General features: G+C 37.2%; 2 protein-coding genes across 3 annotated transcripts; one reads left to right on the forward strand and one right to left on the reverse strand.

Moving 5' to 3' along the window:
- The first annotated feature begins 11,666 nt into the window (after positions 1–11,666).
- On the forward strand, positions 11,667–17,316 carry LOC120071080 (long chain base biosynthesis protein 2a). 2 transcript variants are annotated; one of them, XM_039023113.1, is made up of 13 exons: positions 11,667–11,996; positions 12,228–12,432; positions 12,544–12,609; positions 12,970–13,058; positions 13,230–13,375; positions 13,452–13,576; positions 13,660–13,753; positions 13,850–14,013; positions 14,316–14,477; positions 15,244–15,370; positions 15,481–15,647; positions 15,751–15,858; positions 16,948–17,316. In XM_039023113.1, the coding sequence occupies exons 2-13, from the start codon at positions 12,307–12,309 to the stop codon at positions 17,041–17,043; spliced, it is 1,470 nt and encodes a 489-aa protein (XP_038879041.1). In that variant the 5' UTR covers positions 11,667–11,996; positions 12,228–12,306; the 3' UTR covers positions 17,044–17,316. The 2 variants fall into 2 exon arrangements, with proteins under 2 accessions (XP_038879041.1, XP_038879042.1); XM_039023114.1 differs by lacking the exon at positions 12,228–12,432 and having other exon boundaries at positions 11,912–11,996.
- Positions 17,317–18,219: 903 nt separating this feature from the next.
- On the reverse strand, positions 18,220–19,739 carry LOC120071081. The gene has a single exon (XM_039023115.1). It carries the CDS (start codon positions 19,409–19,411, stop codon positions 18,488–18,490), a length of 924 nt encoding a protein of 307 aa, XP_038879043.1. The 5' UTR covers positions 19,412–19,739; the 3' UTR covers positions 18,220–18,487.
- Positions 19,740–21,214: the final 1,475 nt, after the last annotated feature.

A 21,214-nucleotide genomic window follows, 5' to 3' on the forward strand; every position in this document is an offset into this window, starting at 1 on the left:
AACTTAAACATGTATATGAGATATAAAAATGGATCATGCCTTAAGTGATAACCTAAAAAGGTATGTAGTATAAGGATTAAGGAGGGATACCTGATCTTAGTGACACTATGGATACAACCCACTTTGTAGAGGTTTACAATTGTTATGAACTACTATAGATGGTTGATCCTAACCATTCATGTGAAGACATGCAAATGAAGTGTCCTATACAAAGAGTTTGTATAAGACCGGACCACGAAATGATTCGTCTCTTTATATAACGTCGTTATACTTGAGACTTACATCTCACCTAAATGACCATAGGTGACATGACCTTAATCCTGAGTATTTTGGGAACTCCTGCCTTTGAGGGTAGTCCTTTGATTAGTATGAGTGAGAGTGGCCAAATTTCCAACTCAGCAAGTCTACCTTTTTGGGGATTTGTCTGATTTAGGAGTTGGGAACTCAGTTACACAAGATGAAATTCACTCTTTCCCCAAAGCAGGGGTAAGTAGATAGATTTCTCCCTTAAGAGCTAATTTCGGGTCTTGAACATAGTGTTTACAACTTCTCTTTGGAAGAGAGGACTCAGTCATAGTAGGACTATGACTTATGTTCATTAGAGGGATCAATTTTACTTAAGGAGTTAGATGTAACTATAGGGACAAAATGGTATATTAGCCCGACTATACTTACAAGCGATCTGTGAAGGGTTATCGCACTGTTGATTGGTTGATATGGACACAAAATATATCTGTAGTGAGGAGAGTGCAACTGTCGATCTTTAGTGGAGTGCCCGGCAGTTAACAGATGGTGGATTCAGTGACTAAAGAGTTTAGTCAATTATTCACGTACCGTTGGAGCTTCAAGTTACAGGTTCATAAGGTCTCCTTGATAGCTCAATCGATTCAAGTTGAGAATCAATTCTTGAGGTTGATTTGAAATGTTCAAATTGACAAGAGGAAATTCGATTATATATGATATAATCAGTGTGATGTATGAGATACATCAAATGGAGGATTAATGTAAATATGATTTACATTAAGTACCATAAAATAGAAAAAGAACTATGGTTTATATGTTTCATGAGATGAAATATTAAAACTATAAGTTATAAATATAATATGGTAAGTTGGTTATCATATATACTTATAATAATATTAATTATTAGATAATTATCTCTTTTTGCTCTAATAACAAATTGAGTGGGAGGTTATTGGTGGTTTTATGGTAACCATGATATAAAAGGAGAAATGTTTTCCTAAATTTAGAAGAGTTGTTTAATTCGAAAAAAAAAAAAAAACTCACGGAGATGTTGTCAAGTGAAAATGTTTCACTAAACGATAGCTAGTAAAGAGACTAAACGATAGTAGAGTGTCACTATATGATAGTTCACTCAGTTGGTCGTAGCTAAACGATCGTAGAGCATTGTTTATACGATAGGCTGTCTTCTTCTACACGATTGAGCATTCGTCTATACGATAGACACTTCTCATCTCCCACTTGCTCAATCGTCTACATGATTGTTGTTCCTCTAGTCTCTTCCTCTAACCAAGATCATACAGAGCCCACATTTCTGGATTTTCACACCGAGAATATCAAGGTAATTATTGTGGTGGTATCTTCACTCAACTCGACTGAGTTTAAGGTTTTGAAGGTCGTTTATTGTGTGTTCACGTTGTTCATGTGGTGGTTGTTGTTGATCGTGCTGTGTTGCGGTCGTTGTGTTCGAGCGTTCGTATACTGCTGTCTTGAAGACTGAACAAGCGTTCGTGGTCAGGGGAGTTTAAAGAATGAGTCTTCAAAGTATGACACTCTATCTCTTGATTATCTGTAAGCATGCTGTAATTTCTAGTTGTTGCATGACTAGTTAGTCCCCTACTTTCGAGGACAAAAGTTTCTTAAGGAGAGAAGAATGTAACATCCCAAATTTTTTAGGTAATTTTATTAAATTATCATGAATTATTTGAACGTTATTTTGTTAAACTGAGGCTAAAATTGAATATGAGAAGTAAGATAATTAATTTAAGTGATATTCATAAAGATTTGGAAATTTGAATTTAATTTAAGGAAAGTTGGATAAATTAATTTGGAGATTTGGAATTTTTTTAAGGAATTAAATTTTGAATTTTGGAAAAGGAAAATCCCATGTTCAGTTCCGAGGACCGATGGATTCCTTACCATATTTGTGTGCTTTCAAGCCACCAAATATGTGTTCATTAGATGACCATCCATGTTTTCATGTTTCCAAGTATTTGTGATCTTATGTTTCTTTGATGAATTTCAGTATGATTGTCCCACCAGTAAGCATGTATTGTAGACATATATATGCATAGCCTGACCCTAGTAGGGGTTACTTATTGAGTATTTCATACTCATTCTTTATTATGTTATGTATTTCAAGCAAGGGTAAGGACACATCGGTGAATGACAGAGGGAATCCGTGATCATGCCACTAGGGCTAGTCAGATGCTTCTACTCGTGTTTTCATATTTTCATGTTTTAAATCTCAATTTTGTCATTGAATTCAAGAACTTTTAGTTTTGCACTGTTGGATGTTTTAGATAAAATTTTCCAATGTCATTTTATATTTTTTAGGGTGTCCGAATCAAAGATTTTCAGTTATTTAGATTTAATAAAAGTTATTTATTTTATAAAATTTGTTGATTTTAGTCCGCTTATAAAAATAGTCATTTTGAGATGTATGCATGCATGTAGTAACGGTCTAGTACAAGTCCTAGGGAATCGAGTCGTTACATACACGAAAGAACATCTATGATTTTGATTACACTTATACACAAAAGAATACACCACTTCACATGTAACAACATTGACCCAAATAGTTGTAACAAATGACAAAATATGAATTATTGAAAAGTGTCAGAGTAAAATAGACATGTAAATATTCTCCCCTTATGGTCCATTTTATATAAAAGGTAGCTTTTTAAAAGTTCAACATTAAAAGGGTACGTTTTGTTAATTTTTGCTTTAAATATGGGAAAATTGTACGGATGACCCAATTTTAGGGTCCAAAATGTCAAATGACCTATTTTTAAAAAATAATGTCAATTAACCCTCTGCTTACGTCATCACGGGAATAGATTACAAAAATGCCCCTCTAGTCTATAGCACTCAACTCAAACTCAACGGTCGTCCCCCTCCGCTCAAAATTAGGGAAAACAAATTGTTGTACGTGCAAGTGTCTTTCATCTCGCTCTACAAAACCATCACTATCGTAATCAAAGTTCTCTACTGCCACAATCGAAGTTCTCTACTGGGTTAGTGAATTTAATTTTTGTCTTCCATGTTTAGGGTCTGTTTAGGTTGGTATTGTTTGATCGGTCTTTTATTTTGGGTTTCGATGTGTTCTGCATTTGTTGAGGACGAAGAAGATGTAGTTAGATGACAAGTTAGTGGACGAGTTTTGCAAGAGCGAGATGTGCAAGAGCGATTCGAGCTAAAGCGAGATGTGCTAGAGCGATTCGAGGGAAAGCGAGATGTGCTAGAGCGAGATGTACTAGAGCGAGATGAGCGAGAGATAGCGAGAGTGAGATTAGCGAGGCTTTTACAGTATATTCTGTCTCTTATACACATCTAGATGTGTATAAGAGACAGTAGCGAGAGATTGCGAGATTAACGAGACTTTTACAGTATATTTTGTTAGTGATTTTTTAGTACGGACCTGTTAACTGATAAATTGAATGTTCATTGAACAATGCAGGAGTAATTTAAGATGTCGAAATCTTTGAAAATTCGTGAAGTTGATAGGTTTCCCGGGCAAGTAACTTGCCTGGCCCATGTTGCCAATGTCAACAAGATTGTAAAGCAGAAGCTCACCGAAAGGCAATTAGAGATGTTTAAGAGAATAGTTTTTGATCGATTCCTAGACATTGAACTTGTATTCAACAGCCTTCTAATCCACCATATGTTATTGAGGGAAGTGAAGAACTCAGGAATGGACTCAATCAGTTTCTCTGTTAGAGGAAAGGTCGTCACATTTTCGAAGGACGACTTTTTGTTGATCACTTGTGGCAGTCTCTTACGCGAGTTGGATGGAGTGAGAAGTCCTCACATGAACTTTTTGTCAAGTACTTTGGTAGTCGGTTGGCCTCAAACGCATTCCACTTGCATTTGCTTGAAGAAGAATACGAAGAATTGGTATTTGAAAATGATGAGGATGAAGTGAAAATTACCCTAGTATACTACATAGAGGTTGCAATGATGGGTAAAAACAAGCAGAAGAATGTTGTGGATCATACCCTATTTGATGATGTTGAGGACATCGACTACTACAACTCTCTTGATTGGGGTACAATCATTTGGCAAAGGACACTCGACTCCCTGAAGACCGCACTTAAAGACAAGGTTGGTCTATACAAGGAGAAGGTGAGGGGAAATAAAAATTATGTCATGAAGTACCTACGGATTTCCCCAAGCATTCCAGGTAGATGTTCCTTAACCTAACTTTATCTTTGGTTTAACATTAACATAGTTATAAATTTGAGTTATTTGGATTTAGGTGTGGACGTACGAGATCCTTTCGTCAATAGAAAAAAACGTTGACATTCGAAAGAGCAAGGTAGTGATTCCTCGTATATTACGGTGGTCATGCTCCCACTCGATGTCATTCAAAACACTCGAGAGAGACATTTTTGAGTTTGAAAATGTAAGTGTAATCTATGTAGCCACAATATGTTTATTCGATAGCTAAATGTACACTAACCATCTTACTGGTTCCTTAATGCAGACAAAAGTCAAAGAGGGTCTTGTCATGTCCGAGGCTAAGAAGAAGTTTTGGGACACCCCAATTGATAGACAGGCGGTAAGACAAGCCCACTCCGACACTAAAAGTTCAGAGAGCTCTAGTAGTCCAAATAGTGACGGTGGTTCAGATAATAATGGTTCAGAAGGTGGGGAAGGTGAACAGAGGGGTCATTCAAAAGGTGGAGCGAGGGATGAAGAATCTAATGGAGACCAAAACATCCACCAGCCTACTTACACTCCCAGTGAGGATATGTTTCAAAATGTGCTAGTGGTTGGTGACGTACGTCCTGAGTTTGAAGAGGAGTGTTCTGTCCCGGAGGATTCGGGCCGCAGGGAGGGAGCCAATTTTGAACCTAATGTTTATGCCTACCTACGGAGCATCGACAACTCAATATCGAGCTTGGATGCCCGTGTATCGAACCTAGAGACGAACGTGAGAGACATGAAAGGCCAATTGTCAACTATTTTGTCTCTATTACAGTCGATGAAAGGTTCCACGATGTCGACGAGGTCTCCTACTCCACAGGATGCCACTATGTCCCCCATCCCGACTGTACGTAGGTCACCTACCCCACCTCCACCGATCTTATCTCCACCACCACCTGTATAGCTCAATATCACGACCTCCTCTAACATCCTACATCTCGATTCACAGGTATGATCATTATGTGAGTCGAAAATTTCTTTCTTCATATTTTTTATTCAACATGTTCAGCATTTTATTATATTTCTGTAGGTTATGGTCGAGAGTAGAAAAACAACGCGTAAGAGGAAGGCCGTTGATAAGTACACACCTCCTATTGAACCAAAGAAGAAAATAACAAAGGAGAAGGAAGTTAGGGTTCAACTTCCTTTGGATCGTCCAAATATTAAGTACCCTCTCCTTGGGGTACCTACGATGCAGTTTAAAGCGATGATCCAATACTCCTTAGAGTATAAGGTTCCAGCGGCTACATTGAAGGAAATGGTGAACTGGATTGCCGATGAGAACACGGACAACGAGGTTTGAGAAAATACAGTTCAGCCATTATCAAAAACCTTTTTCCAGGAGTTGACTGAACCAAGTTCATGGGTTGAGTATGACATAAGTTTACGATCCTTGTCCTTTTTACCAAGTACATACAGTTATAAACCCTCTCCTAACGTATATCATGTTCTGGATGCAGACCCTAATATCATTTTTGAGTTCATGAAAGAAAAATTCTATAGGCGACCAGACATGTGTATGGCTCGCTTCACCATCCTGCCAATTGGAATAACGGTAACCATTTGCTGCACTTTTGAATAGGAATACGTTGGTTGACTATTATGTGTTTTAATGTTCTTTTCATTGTGTAGAGTCATCTAAATTCTCGAGATGGGGTCTATAAACATATCAAGAATAAGTCGACCTTGGAAGTTTTCGTAGCATGAGCGGATGAGACGTTACCGGATTATGTCATGGGTAAATTTGATGTCAAGTGGTCAGATGTAGACTTTATATACACGATAACAAACATTGATTAGCATTGGATGTTGGTAGCATTTGATCTGAATAGAGGCCGGTTGTTCGTATTTGATTCATTGCCTTCTATGACATCGAAAAAAAAAGCTGGAGTCTTTCCTTGAACTGTTGACTTACACCCTACCTTCGCTTCTTCACTACTGTGACCTGAAACGTTCGAAGCCGGACATCGAAATGTCTCAATGGAAGATAGCCCGACCTACTGCTGTAAATACACAACACAAGTCGTTAGATTGTGGAATTTTTGTTGTAAAATTCTTAAAACATTTAGTGACTAGTAGTGACCCATCTGTAATAACTCAAGATAAGATGACTGACTATAGGATGCAATTGACATGTCAATTGTGGACGAACACTCCATATTATTGACGTAAAAGTATATTATGTATATTATTGATGTAATTTAGCTTTTACTAACATGTTATTTAAATTGTTAGTGTAGGACTACCATGAATACAGAAGATTCATTCATGAATAGCGAACAAGTTAAATTAAACTTAGATAAGTGAGACATCTGGAGGATTCATTAAGCCAACAAGTTAAATTAAATTATAAGTAATTAGAATTTAATTTAAGTTTAATTTAAGTAATCAAACTTTATAAGGGATTAAATTAATTTAAATTAAACTTATAAAACAGATTAAATTGTTAGTGTAAAATTACCATGAATATAGAAGAAGATTCATTCATGAATAGCCAACAAGTTAAATTAAACTTAGATAAGCGAGACATCTGAAGGGATTCTTTAATTACACTTATAAAAGGGATTCATTGCCAACAAGTTAAATTAAAAGCAAGATGAGTGATAGCGAGATGAGCGAGAGCGAGAAGTTTCCAGAATGGTTCAAGAATAGCCCAACTCTAGTAATCAAACTTATAAAGCGAGATATCTGAAGAGATTCATGAATAGACAAACTCTAGTAATCAAACTCATAAGCGAGACATTAGAAGTTTCCAGAATGACAAGTGGCACATAAAAAATTACAGCATTGAGGATTAAAGTGGCACATAAAATGTTATAGTTACATAGACAAGTGGCATTTAAACAATTACAAAGACAAGTGGCACATAGACAACTACAATTGACCGACATTTGAACATTTGTATTAGAGTTAATGGGTCGCCCAGTCGTCAGCGGTTTACTGCAATTTTACCAATTATGCCCGTAGTTCTCACACCTACCACATTTTATTTATCTGCGTTGTTCTCCTCTTGATGGTATTCTTTGTACTCTTCGTCGCCCGACCTGTACCACTCTTCTAGGAGGTGCAATATGCTTTTCCACATATCCCGGAGGTCTCTTCCATTCAGATATGTGACAGAGTGGATTTACAGGCTCTGCATAAGCAGCCATGAGGGAGTCAACGCTATAGAATGGACTACACAAACCATGGATAGGGATTTTCTTTCTCGCATAGCCACAATCGCATGCGAACATGGAATACCAAGTGAGTCAAATTCCTTGCATGTGCATTCCTTCAATAGAGGTTCACAATACCGTCCAATCGATTGTCTCGTACATGGATCCTATAACAATCAATCGGCTCAACTCGATATTGTCTGTCTTTGTCACACTCAGTTGCTAATCGATTTTTACAGTAGTCCGAGTGTGACGTCGTTTGAGATGTCCAATAATTTCTCCGTTCATAAAACCATGACTGGATGAAGCCTCGAATGTGTTCCAACAAGCATATTATGGGCAGTTGTCGATAGTCTCTGGTCAATGAATTGAAACACTCTGCACTAATGAACATCATGTTATCGTATCTTTGTTCTGCTTGGTAAACACGCGCCCACCTTTCAAGACCAATATCCTCCAAATATCTCGATACTGCACCATTTCAAAGAGTATGTAGTTGGTGCCAATGTGCTTGGAACTCTGACATGCGAAATTCCCTGGTTGCATCCTTAAACATCCCAACAATCGTGTTGTCCTTAAAGTTCGAAAGAATATTATTTTCTAGGTGGTAGGTGCACAATCCATGAAATGCTGTGGGAAAAACTGCACGAATGGAATTGCCAATAGATATCACTCGATCGGACACAAACACCAAGTTAGGGGGTTCTCCAATGGCACACTTCAAGTTCGACATAAACCACTTCCAAGCTCGATCAGTTTCGTTGTCCACTATGGCATATGCTAGTGGGTAAACTTAGTTGTTGCCATCCATGGAGACGCCGACCAACATGGTCCCTTTGTATTTTCCTTTCAGATGTAATCCATCAACAATTATCACCGGCCGACAACTTGAAAAACCTCTAATACAAGGTCCTAATGCCATAAACATGTACTTGAAATGGACATCATTTTCAAGTTCGATTTCAAACCTTATACCTGGATTCTCCATCTTTAACGCTTCACCATATGCATGTAGAACAGCGTAAGACTCTTCTGAAGTACCCCTAGCGAGAGCATAAGCGGTTTCTCTTACACGCCACGCCTTATCGTAACTTATGTTTACGTCCTACTCTCTCCTCATATCCTCAACAATGTGACAAGGTTTATAAACATATCCTATGCCTGTAAACTTGTCTTTGATTAGTTCACCAACTACCGCAGTTATTTCTTGTCTATGGTCATGATTTAAAATTCCAATAGAACATGAACTGCGACCGCATATACTTCATGATCTTAAATATGTCACACCCTGGAATTTTAACCGCACGAAGGCTCCACTTACAATTATCCTCTATACATTTAACAGTGAACAAAGACTTAGTTGACTTCCTTACCTTATATTCAAAATTATTGTTTATGCACAGAATAGACAATCCCATTTTTAAATCATTCTTACTAAAAAAAAAATTGACCAACTTCAACATCTGTCTCGAATGAAGAGGTGCCAGGCATAATTAATTCCCCTCTATGACATGAAGACATGGAATTCAATCCTCATGATCTCTTAGTAACAACCACTGCAGGTCCATGCACCTCTGAAGGACTATAGTCCATAGAATTTAATCCTTCTGATCTTTCATTATCGACCACGAAAGGATCACACTCTTTTGAAGGACCACAATCCATAAAATTCAAGCCTGCTGATCTCTCATTACCAGGCACAGGTCTGTTACATTGAGTTTCTCTTTTCAAGTCCACTGCACGAATGCTGTCATTGTCTATTGATAATGTTGATGGTTGAGTGTTCATAGACAATGGGATATCACCGTCTTCTCGATTAAGCTCATATGATGCCTCGTATTGTCTATCTACACCTATACGATCATCACTTATATTCACATTTTCATCGTGGTATGATTTTAGTGTTATATATATCTGAATTGTAGAAAGATCGTCCCGGCAAAGAACGAAGTCAACATCACCATCATTTCGTATGTATTGTGGAGGGGCTTCAAAGTCAAGCTTATATTTAACTCTCATAACAACATCAAACTCTAAGCAACTTACATTTGCAATCCTGTAAACGTAAGCTTTAAGTTCTTCATATTTCAAGGTAGTAGACACAACGATTCTTCTTAGCTCGCCTCCAACATACAAATTTTGGTTCTCATCCCAATGACCTCCGTATCGAATTAGTACACACTTTCGTGTCATCCTACAAAACAAGAGAATATTTTTTATTAAGCAGATAGTGATACACATGGATCTCTCTCGCTGTCGCTCCCACGCCTTTCGCTCTCTTGTCCCTCGCTCTTCTCGCTATCGCTCAAGCCCACTCTCTCGTTGTCGCTCAATGTCACTCTCTCCACCTTTCTCTTTATCCCTCTTTCTCACACCCTTTTCGTTATGCTATTTTACAATGTCTATACATACCTGTTTTGAGACCACGTTTCTACAAACACCAATGAGACCAAGTTCAAGAAAAGTCTATTCCGTTCTGAAAACTCCGTTTGGTTCAGAAAAACTCTGCTCTGGAAAACCTCGTTCAATAAATCTCTGTTCAACAAAATGACAGTTCAAATGAAGTTTAGATTTTAAAGAATACACCATTTTTGTGTTAACGATTTTAAGTTGTAGACAGATTTCGTGAAAATTGTCAAATCAATCGTACAGTAACAAACAATCACATCACGATGGAAGATGAACAAACAGCGAGAGCGAGATTAGGAAAGCGAGAGCGAGAGGATTATCAGGGGCAATTTTTGTAATCTATTCACCGTGATGACGTAAGCAGATGGTCAATTGACATTATTTTTAAAAAATTGGTCATTTGACATTTTAGACTCTAAAATTGGGTCTCCGTATAATTTTCCCCTAAATATGCCTAGATTCCAAAACACTTTAAGCAAAAACTAAAAAAAAAAAAAAAAAGAAAAGAAAAAAGAAAAGAAAGAAATTTCATTCAAACTCTTGTATTCTGTACACAACAATGAAGTACGTTCTCAATTTTCGAAACCCTTCGTTTATTTGTTTTTTTTTTTCCTCTATCATTTATATTAATCTTCCACTTCGGAATATGTTGAACGGATGTCGATGTAATTAAGCTTGACGTAAATTATATATTTCAATTTGATATATAAACTCAAGTCAATTCGAAGGTATTCATTGTTAAAATGATTTGATGGTTAAATTGATGATGACAACTCCTAAAAGATTCTTATCTTTTTGTTTTCCTTTTTTTTTTAAAAAAAAAAGAAAAAATCATATCTATTGAACAAGAGCAATCCCTATACCATTTCATCCTTCTCTCTCATGTTTGGTTTGACAGCTAGAATTTGGAAGGAAATATATATTAGTAGAACCTATTTGACCTAATAAATATGAAAGCATATAATATATTCTAACATACTAAATACTAAATAGAACCATAATTTTTTTTGGTTGAATTCAACAACATTTGAGGTTAGAAAATTTTAACTTTCGACCTCAATAAATGTTTAAATTAGTCGAGTTTTGTTTGAGTATGAAGAATAAAATAAATGAAGGTAGGATAAAATGAAAATAAAACAATTATTTTACAATCATACACTTATACTTATATATAAAATGAATGAATAAATAAAATCTCTAAGGTGTATTTGGGTTGAATTGTTAAGTTTGTATATTCTCGAGAGTTAATTAGCCTATGGAATTAAATAATTTGTATTGGAAATGCACGTATAAAGTTGCTTAGCATGAATTCATAAAATTTAAATATAGGTTGAAATTGTTTTCTTAAAATTTTGAATTATGTATGTTAGGCCTTTTTGTTGTTATTTCTTTTAGTATAATGAATAATTAATCAAGGGTCCATTTAAGTCTGTTTTTTTAATTCGTAAACACGTTTTTTTTTACATTTATATATATTTATTTTAAATACTTTGAAAGTTAATTGACATACGAAAGTACTCAAAAAAAAATAATAATAATAAAGCTATGGAAAACATAATTTCTAAAAGGGGGGGGGGAAAAAAAAGAACTATCGAAAAGTGAAAACAATCAAACATAATGGAAGGGAGGAAGGCAGATAGATTTTCTAAATAGATGTGCGTTACATCTGTGGCCAAACACCCTCTTAGTCTTACCCTTCTTCGTATAATATTCCTTTTCCCACCCTTTTTATTGTTCTATTTTTTTTCTCTTTGTCGCTGCCGCACACCGCCACCAAACGACCGGCGGATTTCCTTCTTCTTCTTTTTTTTTTTTTACTCGCCCGCTGCGGCAGCCACACACCGCCCCGCCCTCTTCTTTTGCCGCTAACCGCCACTAACCCATTCCCACGCCCGTTTGGTTTCTCTCTGCAACTTCACGCCGCCACACCAACCTGCATTTTCCCGTAGCGCCTCCATCCCGAAGCCTGCCGGAATCGAAGTATTTTCCTTTTCTTTTTTCCTTTTTTTTAATGTTCTTTATTTCAACGATTCGGCTTACTTCAAAATTGGACAAATTTGGAATTAGGGCAATTTTAATTTAAAATCCTTCCAAATCCGACCAATTATTTATTTATTTATTTTGGATGAAAGCAAGATTTTAAATTATGTAGTTTTATTTTTCATTCCAAGCACCAGAAATTGTTCTGATTTGAAATCCTTTCAAATCCAGGGTTCCAAATAGAGCGTTAGCTTACAGATCGATCCACTGTCGAAAGAGCTTCTCAATTTCCCGGCCAATATAGCTCCAGATGATTACCATCCCTTATTTGACCGCCTTGACCACCTATTTTAGCTATGGCCTCCTCTTCGCCTTTGGTCAATTCCGCGATTTTTTCAGAAAAATTTTTGATTGGTGGAACTCTAGCAATCTTCAGGTCTCTTCAGCAGTCTCCGTTTTCTGAATTTTCGTTTTCCACTTCTCAATGCGTATCTTTAAGCTTCATCCCTAATTCTGCCATTTCGCACCTCGTGATTCTCTTCCGCAGGGCTACGCTCCGATCTGCTTAGGCCTCGAGGATTTTTACATCCGTCGGCTGTATCTTCGCATTCAGGTATCGATATTTAATGTTCAATTCATTGCCTGTAATAATTTTTCTCGTTGTTTGTTTAGTTTTTCAATTTCAAAGTATCCACCTGTTATGAAACACCGCAGTACATGATATCATGATTACTCTACTTACTGCTCATTATGATGAGTTGAGATACGAGCCTATGTAAATTGACTGTTGCGCGCCTTTCCACAGGCTCATCAGTTTCAAATTTTTCATTAGAAAAACAGGAGCTCTTTGATTATGATTTCAGCCACAATCCAATATTTCAATTCAAGAAATCGGAACATCTACATATTTCACTCCTATTGCTTATGAGGAACGTCATTTTCTCCTTATTCTTATACATTATTTCCCGGGCAGGACTGTTTTGGACGACCTATAGCAAGTGCACCAGATGCTTGGTTTGATGTGGTTGAGCGTTACTCCAATGACTGTAACAAGACGCTGAAGTTTGTCCTGATGCATTCCCTATCTCATCTTCATTTTCCTTGTCCTTTCTGTTATTCCCTCCTATACACCCCCCCACAGGCTGCTATACTCCCTTTTTTTATACCTCGTTAGGTTTGAGCTACGTGTAGGAAATTTGACATTAATTTCTTCTTTATACATTTATCATGCAGGCGAACTACAAATGTCTCAAGGTGTCTGAACCTGGGATCATACAATTATCTAGGCTTTGCTGCTGCAGATGAGTATTGCACTCCTCGTGTAATTGAATCATTAAAAAGGTTCTCTCCAAGCACCTGTAGTGCTCGTGTTGATGGAGGTAACTAGAATTAATGAGCTTTTGCACCATGCTTCTACTCGCATCCAGGATTACTAATTCACTATTTTGGTCGTAGGAACCACTTCATTGCATGAAGAATTGGAGGTATGTGTGGCTAACTTTGTTGGAAAGCCAGCTGCTCTAGTATTTGGTATGGGCTATGCAACAAACTCTGCCATTATTCCAGTCCTAATAGGGAAGGTAGACGAACACACTAATTAAAATTTGCTCTTGCATCTTAAACAATAAAGTGTTTGAAAATCTGACCATTTGTTCAACTGCAGGGAGGACTAATTATTAGCGATTCATTGAATCATAATTCAATAGTTAATGGTGCTCGGGGATCAGGAGCTACAATTCGTGTTTTTCAACATAATAGTAAGTGGTATAGAATCTCATTTGTTTCTTTTAATAATTGTAATTCAGTCAATGTTGGAACTCTAATTTTCTGACTCCCCTTTCCCCGATTTTTAGCTCCATCACATTTGGATAAAGTTTTGAGAGAGCAAATTGCTGATGGGCAACCCAGGACACACAGGCCTTGGAAGAAGATAATCGTCGTTGTGGAAGGCATATACAGCATGGAAGGTGAAATATGCAAACTCCCAGAAATTGTTGCCATTTGCAAGAAGTATAAGGTAATTGTGCTAGAATTATTTACCCAGGCGATAAATGCTGTCCTCTGGACTAAGATACCCCCATTCACTAATTTAAGAACACGTTCTTAATTTTGGGATGACAGACGTCTTGAGATGGAAGAAAGAATAAAAAGAAAGAGAAACAATGGTGATACATTATATATGTGTGTGTATAACATATGTTTGCAATTGAAATTAAAGAAATGACTATGGGAGAATGTTGAATCGATCATGATCACAATGTTCTCATTTACTGATTTAGATCTCTGTTTATGGCATTTCATTTTTCTCGTTATTTTTAGGCCTATGTCTATTTGGATGAGGCTCACAGCATTGGAGCAGTTGGAAAAACAGGAAGAGGTGTCTGTGAACTTTTGGGAGTAGACACAGCTGACGTAGATATCATGATGGGAACTTTTACAAAATCATTTGGATCATGTGGAGGCTACATAGCAGGATCCAAGGTTAAAATTTTCCTATTAGATGCATAGATTCTAAGATTTAAAAAGCGTTATATGTGATATTGTTAAATGAAATCGGTTGACAAAAATAGTTCATGAAGACCCTATCATTATTTGTTTCATATCTTTAATTCTTAAGTTAATCACAACATGAATTAGTCCTTTTTTCCCTCTATATTTCTGCGCCACCTAGAGTTTGCAGCTAACCAATTGGGGTCTGTACTATGTTGTATTTTATAACTCTAGTTTCTTGGGTGTTTCTTCCAACTAAACTTGTATCAAATTTATAATGTTTTAGTTTGCTGCTTAAAGCATTCAATGGATGAATTCATAAATTATAGTATTTGTCTAAGAAGCATAGACACTTTAGTTTGACTAGCGTGTCTATGTTTGATCCACATCAAGACACTTGGAAACACTACATTTGTTGGACACATATTGGACATTTGTTAGTGTAAGAGATGTGTTACATTAGGGCAAAAAATAAGTCCAACATCTATCAGACATGCATCAAACATTTATTTATTTAGTATACTGAATAGACGTATGACAAAATAAAATGTGTTTAGAGCGAAATACATCCAATTAATTTTTTAAGCATATAAATGCATAAACTCATTAACTTTGAATTTTTTTTCAAGTATAAAAATGATATATGTTTTAATAAACGTGTCATTGCCTTATTCATGCCCTAGATTTTGAAAAAGTGATGTATTGCAGGGTCTATGTCCATGTATGTGCTTCTTAGGTATTTTTCTTGTCATTTCAGGAGCTTATAAAATATCTCAAGTACACTTGTCCTGCTCACCTCTATGCAACGTCTATATCACCACCGGCTGCTCAGCAAATCATATCTTCCATTAAAGTTATTCTTGGAGAGGATGGTTCTAGTAGAGGTTATAATAGTTTTTGTCTATAGCGTCATCATATTGGAGTATGCCCATGTTGTCCTTTAAACTGAAGGTTTCTAAATATGAATTAATTATTTCTTTTCATTGCTAAACAGGCGCTCAGAAACTTGCTAGGATACGTGAAAACAGTAACTTTTTTAGGTCTGAGCTACAGAAAATGGGATTTGAAGTTCTTGGAGATAATGATTCTCCGGTAATGCCTATAATGCTTTACAACCCTGCAAAAATTCCTGCCTTCTCTAGGGAATGCCTAAATCAGAATGTAAGTCTGCATTATGTGGCTAGCCTGATAGTTTCATCCATAGTAGAAATTCTCTTCGAAGTTTTCTCAAGGTGCGTGTGTTACTTTGCTTGTGGTTGGTCAGGTAGCTGTTGTCACTGTTGCTTTTCCAGCTACCCCTCTTCTTCTGGCAAGGGCTCGGATTTGCATATCTGCTTCGCATACGAAGGAGGACCTCCTTAAAGCCTTAGAGGTCAGCCTTTACTTTGTTCGCTTACTACAGTTTTTTACTTTTACCGTTTTTGCCATATTTGTTTTTTTACATCAGTTCAAGTTTTTCAATTTCATGATCCTGATTATACAATTCTATAGTTTTACACACTATTGTCATTTTCGACACAGGATTAAACTTTTTCAAGAATTACTTTTTTCTAATTTTCAATTTTTCTCGATTTTTAGCTTTATTTTCGACCCAAAATTTTTCTTTCTAAAGAAATTGAATTTGAAAAAAACCACAAAAAATAACATGTATATTCAAACTTTTTTAATTAAATTTTCACATCATTTCACCTCAAAATTGAATTTATGTGTTTTTTTCTTTAACCATCCAAAACTTTCATAATTTTCACATCATTTTACTTCAAAATATTCCTAAATTTCATATTATTTTGTAATTATTTTTCATTTCCTTTTTAAATTTCTTCTCTCACATCACACAAACATTTACAATAATCATCTAAATGTTGTCTTACTTTATAGAAATTGTAATTAAGAATGGTCAATTATTGTCTAATTAAACCACAATCAAAGTTTTATTAACTAATTATAACATTTTTCATCAATTTCCATAATTTTTTTCGAAATTTCCGTCGATATCAATATTTCGAATCTTGAATCTACCTACGTGAGAGTGTCATCATAATGAAGAATAAATGAAACAATTTACTTCGTTTGCTGCACTTAGTTGGTTAAGAGAACTATTTTGTTGTAGGAAATTAGTGAGAGAATATTTACAAATGGACAAAATAGAGCCTTTTCAGTTATCTAATACAGTTTACAGCTGTCATATCAGAAATTGAATAAATGGAAGTTCTTCACTGTTGAAGAAAGCTATAGTAATCTACGACGTTCAAATCTATTCTGTTGAAGAAAGGAAAGTTTAAATCGTGTTGATGTAGGCATCATGTTTCTCTGATCTTGTAGTGTCCTGAGGTTGCAATTTTATGTTCAAATCCCTCCGTGTAATTGTGTTATGTGGATTTTTCTGCATATTGATCAGTTGAATTGTTGGAGATTAACATGGACAATAACCACAGTTTTTTCCCCGCCCCAATTTTGACAGGTTATCAGTCGAGTTGGTGATTTGGTTGGTATAAAATACTTTCCCGCGGAGGCCCAGAAGCAGGAGACTGAAAAAGATCCTCATAAGGTGGATTAGAAAGTAGAGGAAACGGAGTTGAAAAGAAATTGTTTTAATGTGTCTGATAAATGGTGGTAGAAGGAGCTGTTGTCCAGGCAGCTCCTTACATAGTTGTCAAGGGAGGTAGAGGCCAATTGGGCTGTGAATACTGGAAAATTTTCGGATCTGTATCTCTTGTACTGTCTGTACCCATACATGACAGACATGCTATCTTCATGAATTTTGGTATATTAATGCACGGGTGGTGTTGTGATTTTAGTCGCGAGTTTAGCTCCCATCCGCTTAGACTTCTGTCTTTTGTTTCTTCCCATTATTTTCCCTAGGCCTTCTCACGTAAGGTTACTTCAATTTTCCATTTCCCCTTTGTTTCTTTAACAAGTGCGAACGATGATTTCCTAACCTGGAATTCTGACGAGGACAACATCATCAATTATAACCTTAGTACGCCTCCTGTCCGCTTCATAGACCAGAATTTTGATCATTCACACAGTTTAGCAGCATTTTTTTTTTGGTTCTCATCAGTCACAAAAATGAGAAATCTCACCAAAATTTTGTACCGCCTCGAGTAATTTTTCTTTTTCATTATATAGGTAAACGCAATAAAGAAATTCAATGCATTAACACCAAGCTTGAAAGATTAAATAAAGCTTCAATCATAAGAACCACATTGAATAACAAAAATGAGATTGAAGGCAAGCTTGTATTCACAGGGCATGAATTTTAATTCCCAACAAAAAAAATGCAGACTTAGGGGATCGGTTAATTTGGGGAGAATGAGGGAGCCTTCCCTCCAATGAAATCCATTTTAAAAGTGAGCACAGCGTTCACATATCAAAAAAATACTAAATGGAGACTACCTTGGCTACTAGCATCGTGATCATAAGCGTGGTGGCTCGTGCATTTGTTTGTGAAATAATGCTATTGTAGCTCAACTTCTTCATCTATCGCAAACAAACGCACGAGCCACCACGCTTATGATCACAGTTACACCATCAGCTTCCAGTTCCCAGAGTGGAAAAAGTTGGCCAAATGACTAACGCAGTTGCACTGTGGAGAACACAAAAATGCAGGATCTTCCGATGTATGACCAAGGGACGTTACTGGTGGTCAGACGCTATACTAGAGGAAGTGAAATGAGTTCAGTTGCATCCCAGAATGCAGCAAGAAATGGTTTATTTTCGGTTCTTTTGTATCTTGTAGCAAGCACAATAAGTACTACTCTTATTTCACCATATAGATTGTACAATGAAATGGAAAAAGATTGTGGGAGGAAAATTGCACTATAGAAGAAGATGAAGATGTAAGTTACAAAACTCAGAAATATGAAAGTCTAACCAAAAGAACCTATAATGTCAAATACGAGAAAATGTAGCAGCAAAAAACAGGCTGAAAGATTAGTTCAGGCATGCAGCAGCTTACATTGGCATGGCTGAAATTCTGGATACATTATTGAGACCAAAAGTCATGAAAATCCCTTCCCTAACTTCTGGATTGCGCAGTACATTTTTCTCCGGGACCCAACTGCACTTATTCCCATATCCTTGAGATCCTCGAGTGTCAACATTGGCAAAACCTCATCGTCCACCTCATGAATTTCAAAAATTGGAGCATACCGACCTAACCCTAAACCGTTGAGCCAAACTCTAACCCCATCATCTTCCCCACACAGCCCTCTCCCACCATTCCCATTCCTATCACCGCTAGTCCCGCACTTCCAATTCCTACCATCAGTGTCCGAAGGCCCTGAAAATTCTTGGTGCTCTCTCCCCTCCGAAACCCTAGACCTTATAGATCTTCTATTCCCCTGGCCCTGATAAAGCATCTCCCTATCATTCCCCTGACCTTCCATCCCCAAATTCTCTAGCGAATGCATTGAGCTTTGTTCTTTCAGGGGACTTTCCGAGTTCTCAATGTCGTAATCCCGATACCCCTCATCCACGTCTTCCCCGGCGCTATACTTTTCATCTGCTTCCCCACCTCCGCCGCCTTCGTCGTGCTTGGAGGATACCCAATTAGTTCTGGCCCTCTTGGTGGCGGCGGAGCCTCTCCGCTTGGAATCCTTTAATCTCCAGCTACCAATTGCAACGCTATCCAAATTGTTCTCTTTGTCTTCGCCCTCAACACCCCCGGCCGAGCTGAAGTTGGTCAAGGGGCGAGTTTTGGAGTTCTTGGCAGAGGCAGCAGAGGAGTCCTTGCGATTATCCAAGGCAAACTTCCAGGGTTTATTGGTGCGGCGGGGGTAGGAATCGTAGGGTTGGTCGCCGCCGATATCCCCCAATCGGACGCTGGGCCTTCGCTGGCGTTTGGATCCAACGGTTTCGGAGGAGACGACAAGAGGGGGAGGGGCGCCGTTGATCTGGGGGTCGGGGGGTTGAATATCGGCCATTAAGATGGAAGTTAGAAGTTAGAAGAGAGTTAAATAAGTGGGTGTGTTAAAAGTGAGGAGTTGTAAGGAATACAAGGGAAAGAAAAGGAATGATGAGGAAATAGAAGAAGAGAGTGGAAGGGAAGGAATAGGAGCAGGGAAGGGAATGATGAAGAAGAAGGCCGAAGGCCAAAGGCCAAAGGGAAGAAGGAAGGGGGAAATGGGAAAGAGAAGAGAGGTGCCCATCCATCAGCCATGTAAATCTGGGAATTTGCCGCGTGTCTCCTTACCTCCTTCGTGATTGGATTTGGCCCCTTGGGGTTGGGCCTCCCTTTCAGGATCTCTCCTATCCTCTCATGAACTCATGTATTTTTGGGTAACTTTTCAACCCTAGTTTTGTTCTATTTTCTTCCATTTGTCCCCAACACAAGTACCACCATCTCTTACATTTTTATATCATCAATGCAAAGAAAATACACAAGTTTTGAGCCAAAGATAACACCCTAGACCAAATGGGATAGGGGAGAGGGTTAGCTCGGGTCAAGGTCCAAATCGGCAGTCCAAGTCGAAGTTGAGCCGAGCAAAATAACTAATGGGGCACGTCACACGCATGCCTCTATCTAAAACATCATCCTAAGAAAAAAAAATAGGTCTAGGAGAAGGTGTTTGACCCCCAGATCCAAAATAGGGCTCGCCTCTTGGCCTGAAAAGATGAAGATATATCTTGAAGCGACTCCCAAATCCTATCGGGATGACCTAGATCAACCACTCCGATAAATACATCATATAACCAAAGCTTACTCTCCACCTTGAAAATCTGAACTTGTCACTTAGATTTACTTATTGGCTTAAAGTATCAGAGTGTATGTGATAAACACCACATCGTTGTATAGTTCTTTCTATCTCGTAGGTTGCCTAATTTTCAAAATACAAATTTACGGTTGATACCAAACTTGTTGACTTTATCATTTGTTCAAACATATATATTTACTACATTTCAACCAAAAAAAAATGTAGTTCCATCCCAATATGCTCGAGTATGATCTCTTTTCAAAGAGTGGTCATTTTTTATACTTTTCTTTCAAAATGTCAACTTAGTTCATCAACTCAACTCTAATCCACTAATCTAGAGAGCAATTTTGTATGAAACTATAACGGGAGAAGATTGCTCAAGAGGCTCCGTAGGACACAATATGCTATTTGAGGAGGTGTTCAATAAAACCACATCTATTATGATCAATTGTCTACTAGTCATCAAGCTAAAGCAACTTAAAAGTTATGGGTTGTAGTCACTTACCAATTCACTCAGTAACATGTACATACATAGAAGGTACACTTGCTCTGCAAGCCTAATGTTATATTGCAGATCACCTATTATATTAGCTACAATACTCTTAAACCCCAATTTTATCATAGTTGAAATATAAATCATTGAAACATTGCCTAACTCAGGTCTATATTCCAATTTAAATAGTAGAGGGCATTTGGCAAGGCATCACATTGGTTCCAACATTTCTATTTTTGTAGGTATACTTGAACCAAATTTATCTCTTTCAATGTTGCTATTATATATAGATGAATGTTATCGAGATTTGCAAACATTAAGGGACTGTTTGGGACGCTGAATTGAGATGAGATGTCTGGAGTTCATATGTTTGTGAAATTCATATATCTGTGGAGTTCATATGTCTATGTTTAGGGTGCAGAGTTATTTGGTCTGAGTTCATATGTCTGTGTTTGGGGTGCAGAGTTGAGTTGGATATCTGATGCAGTTCTTTGAACTCTAAATAATATGGTTTAAGATTACTATTTTTGTTTTGAAAC

Source organism: Benincasa hispida, chromosome 2 (genome assembly GCF_009727055.1).
Source record: "Benincasa hispida cultivar B227 chromosome 2, ASM972705v1, whole genome shotgun sequence".
Classification (NCBI taxonomy): Eukaryota; Viridiplantae; Streptophyta; class Magnoliopsida; order Cucurbitales; family Cucurbitaceae; genus Benincasa; species Benincasa hispida.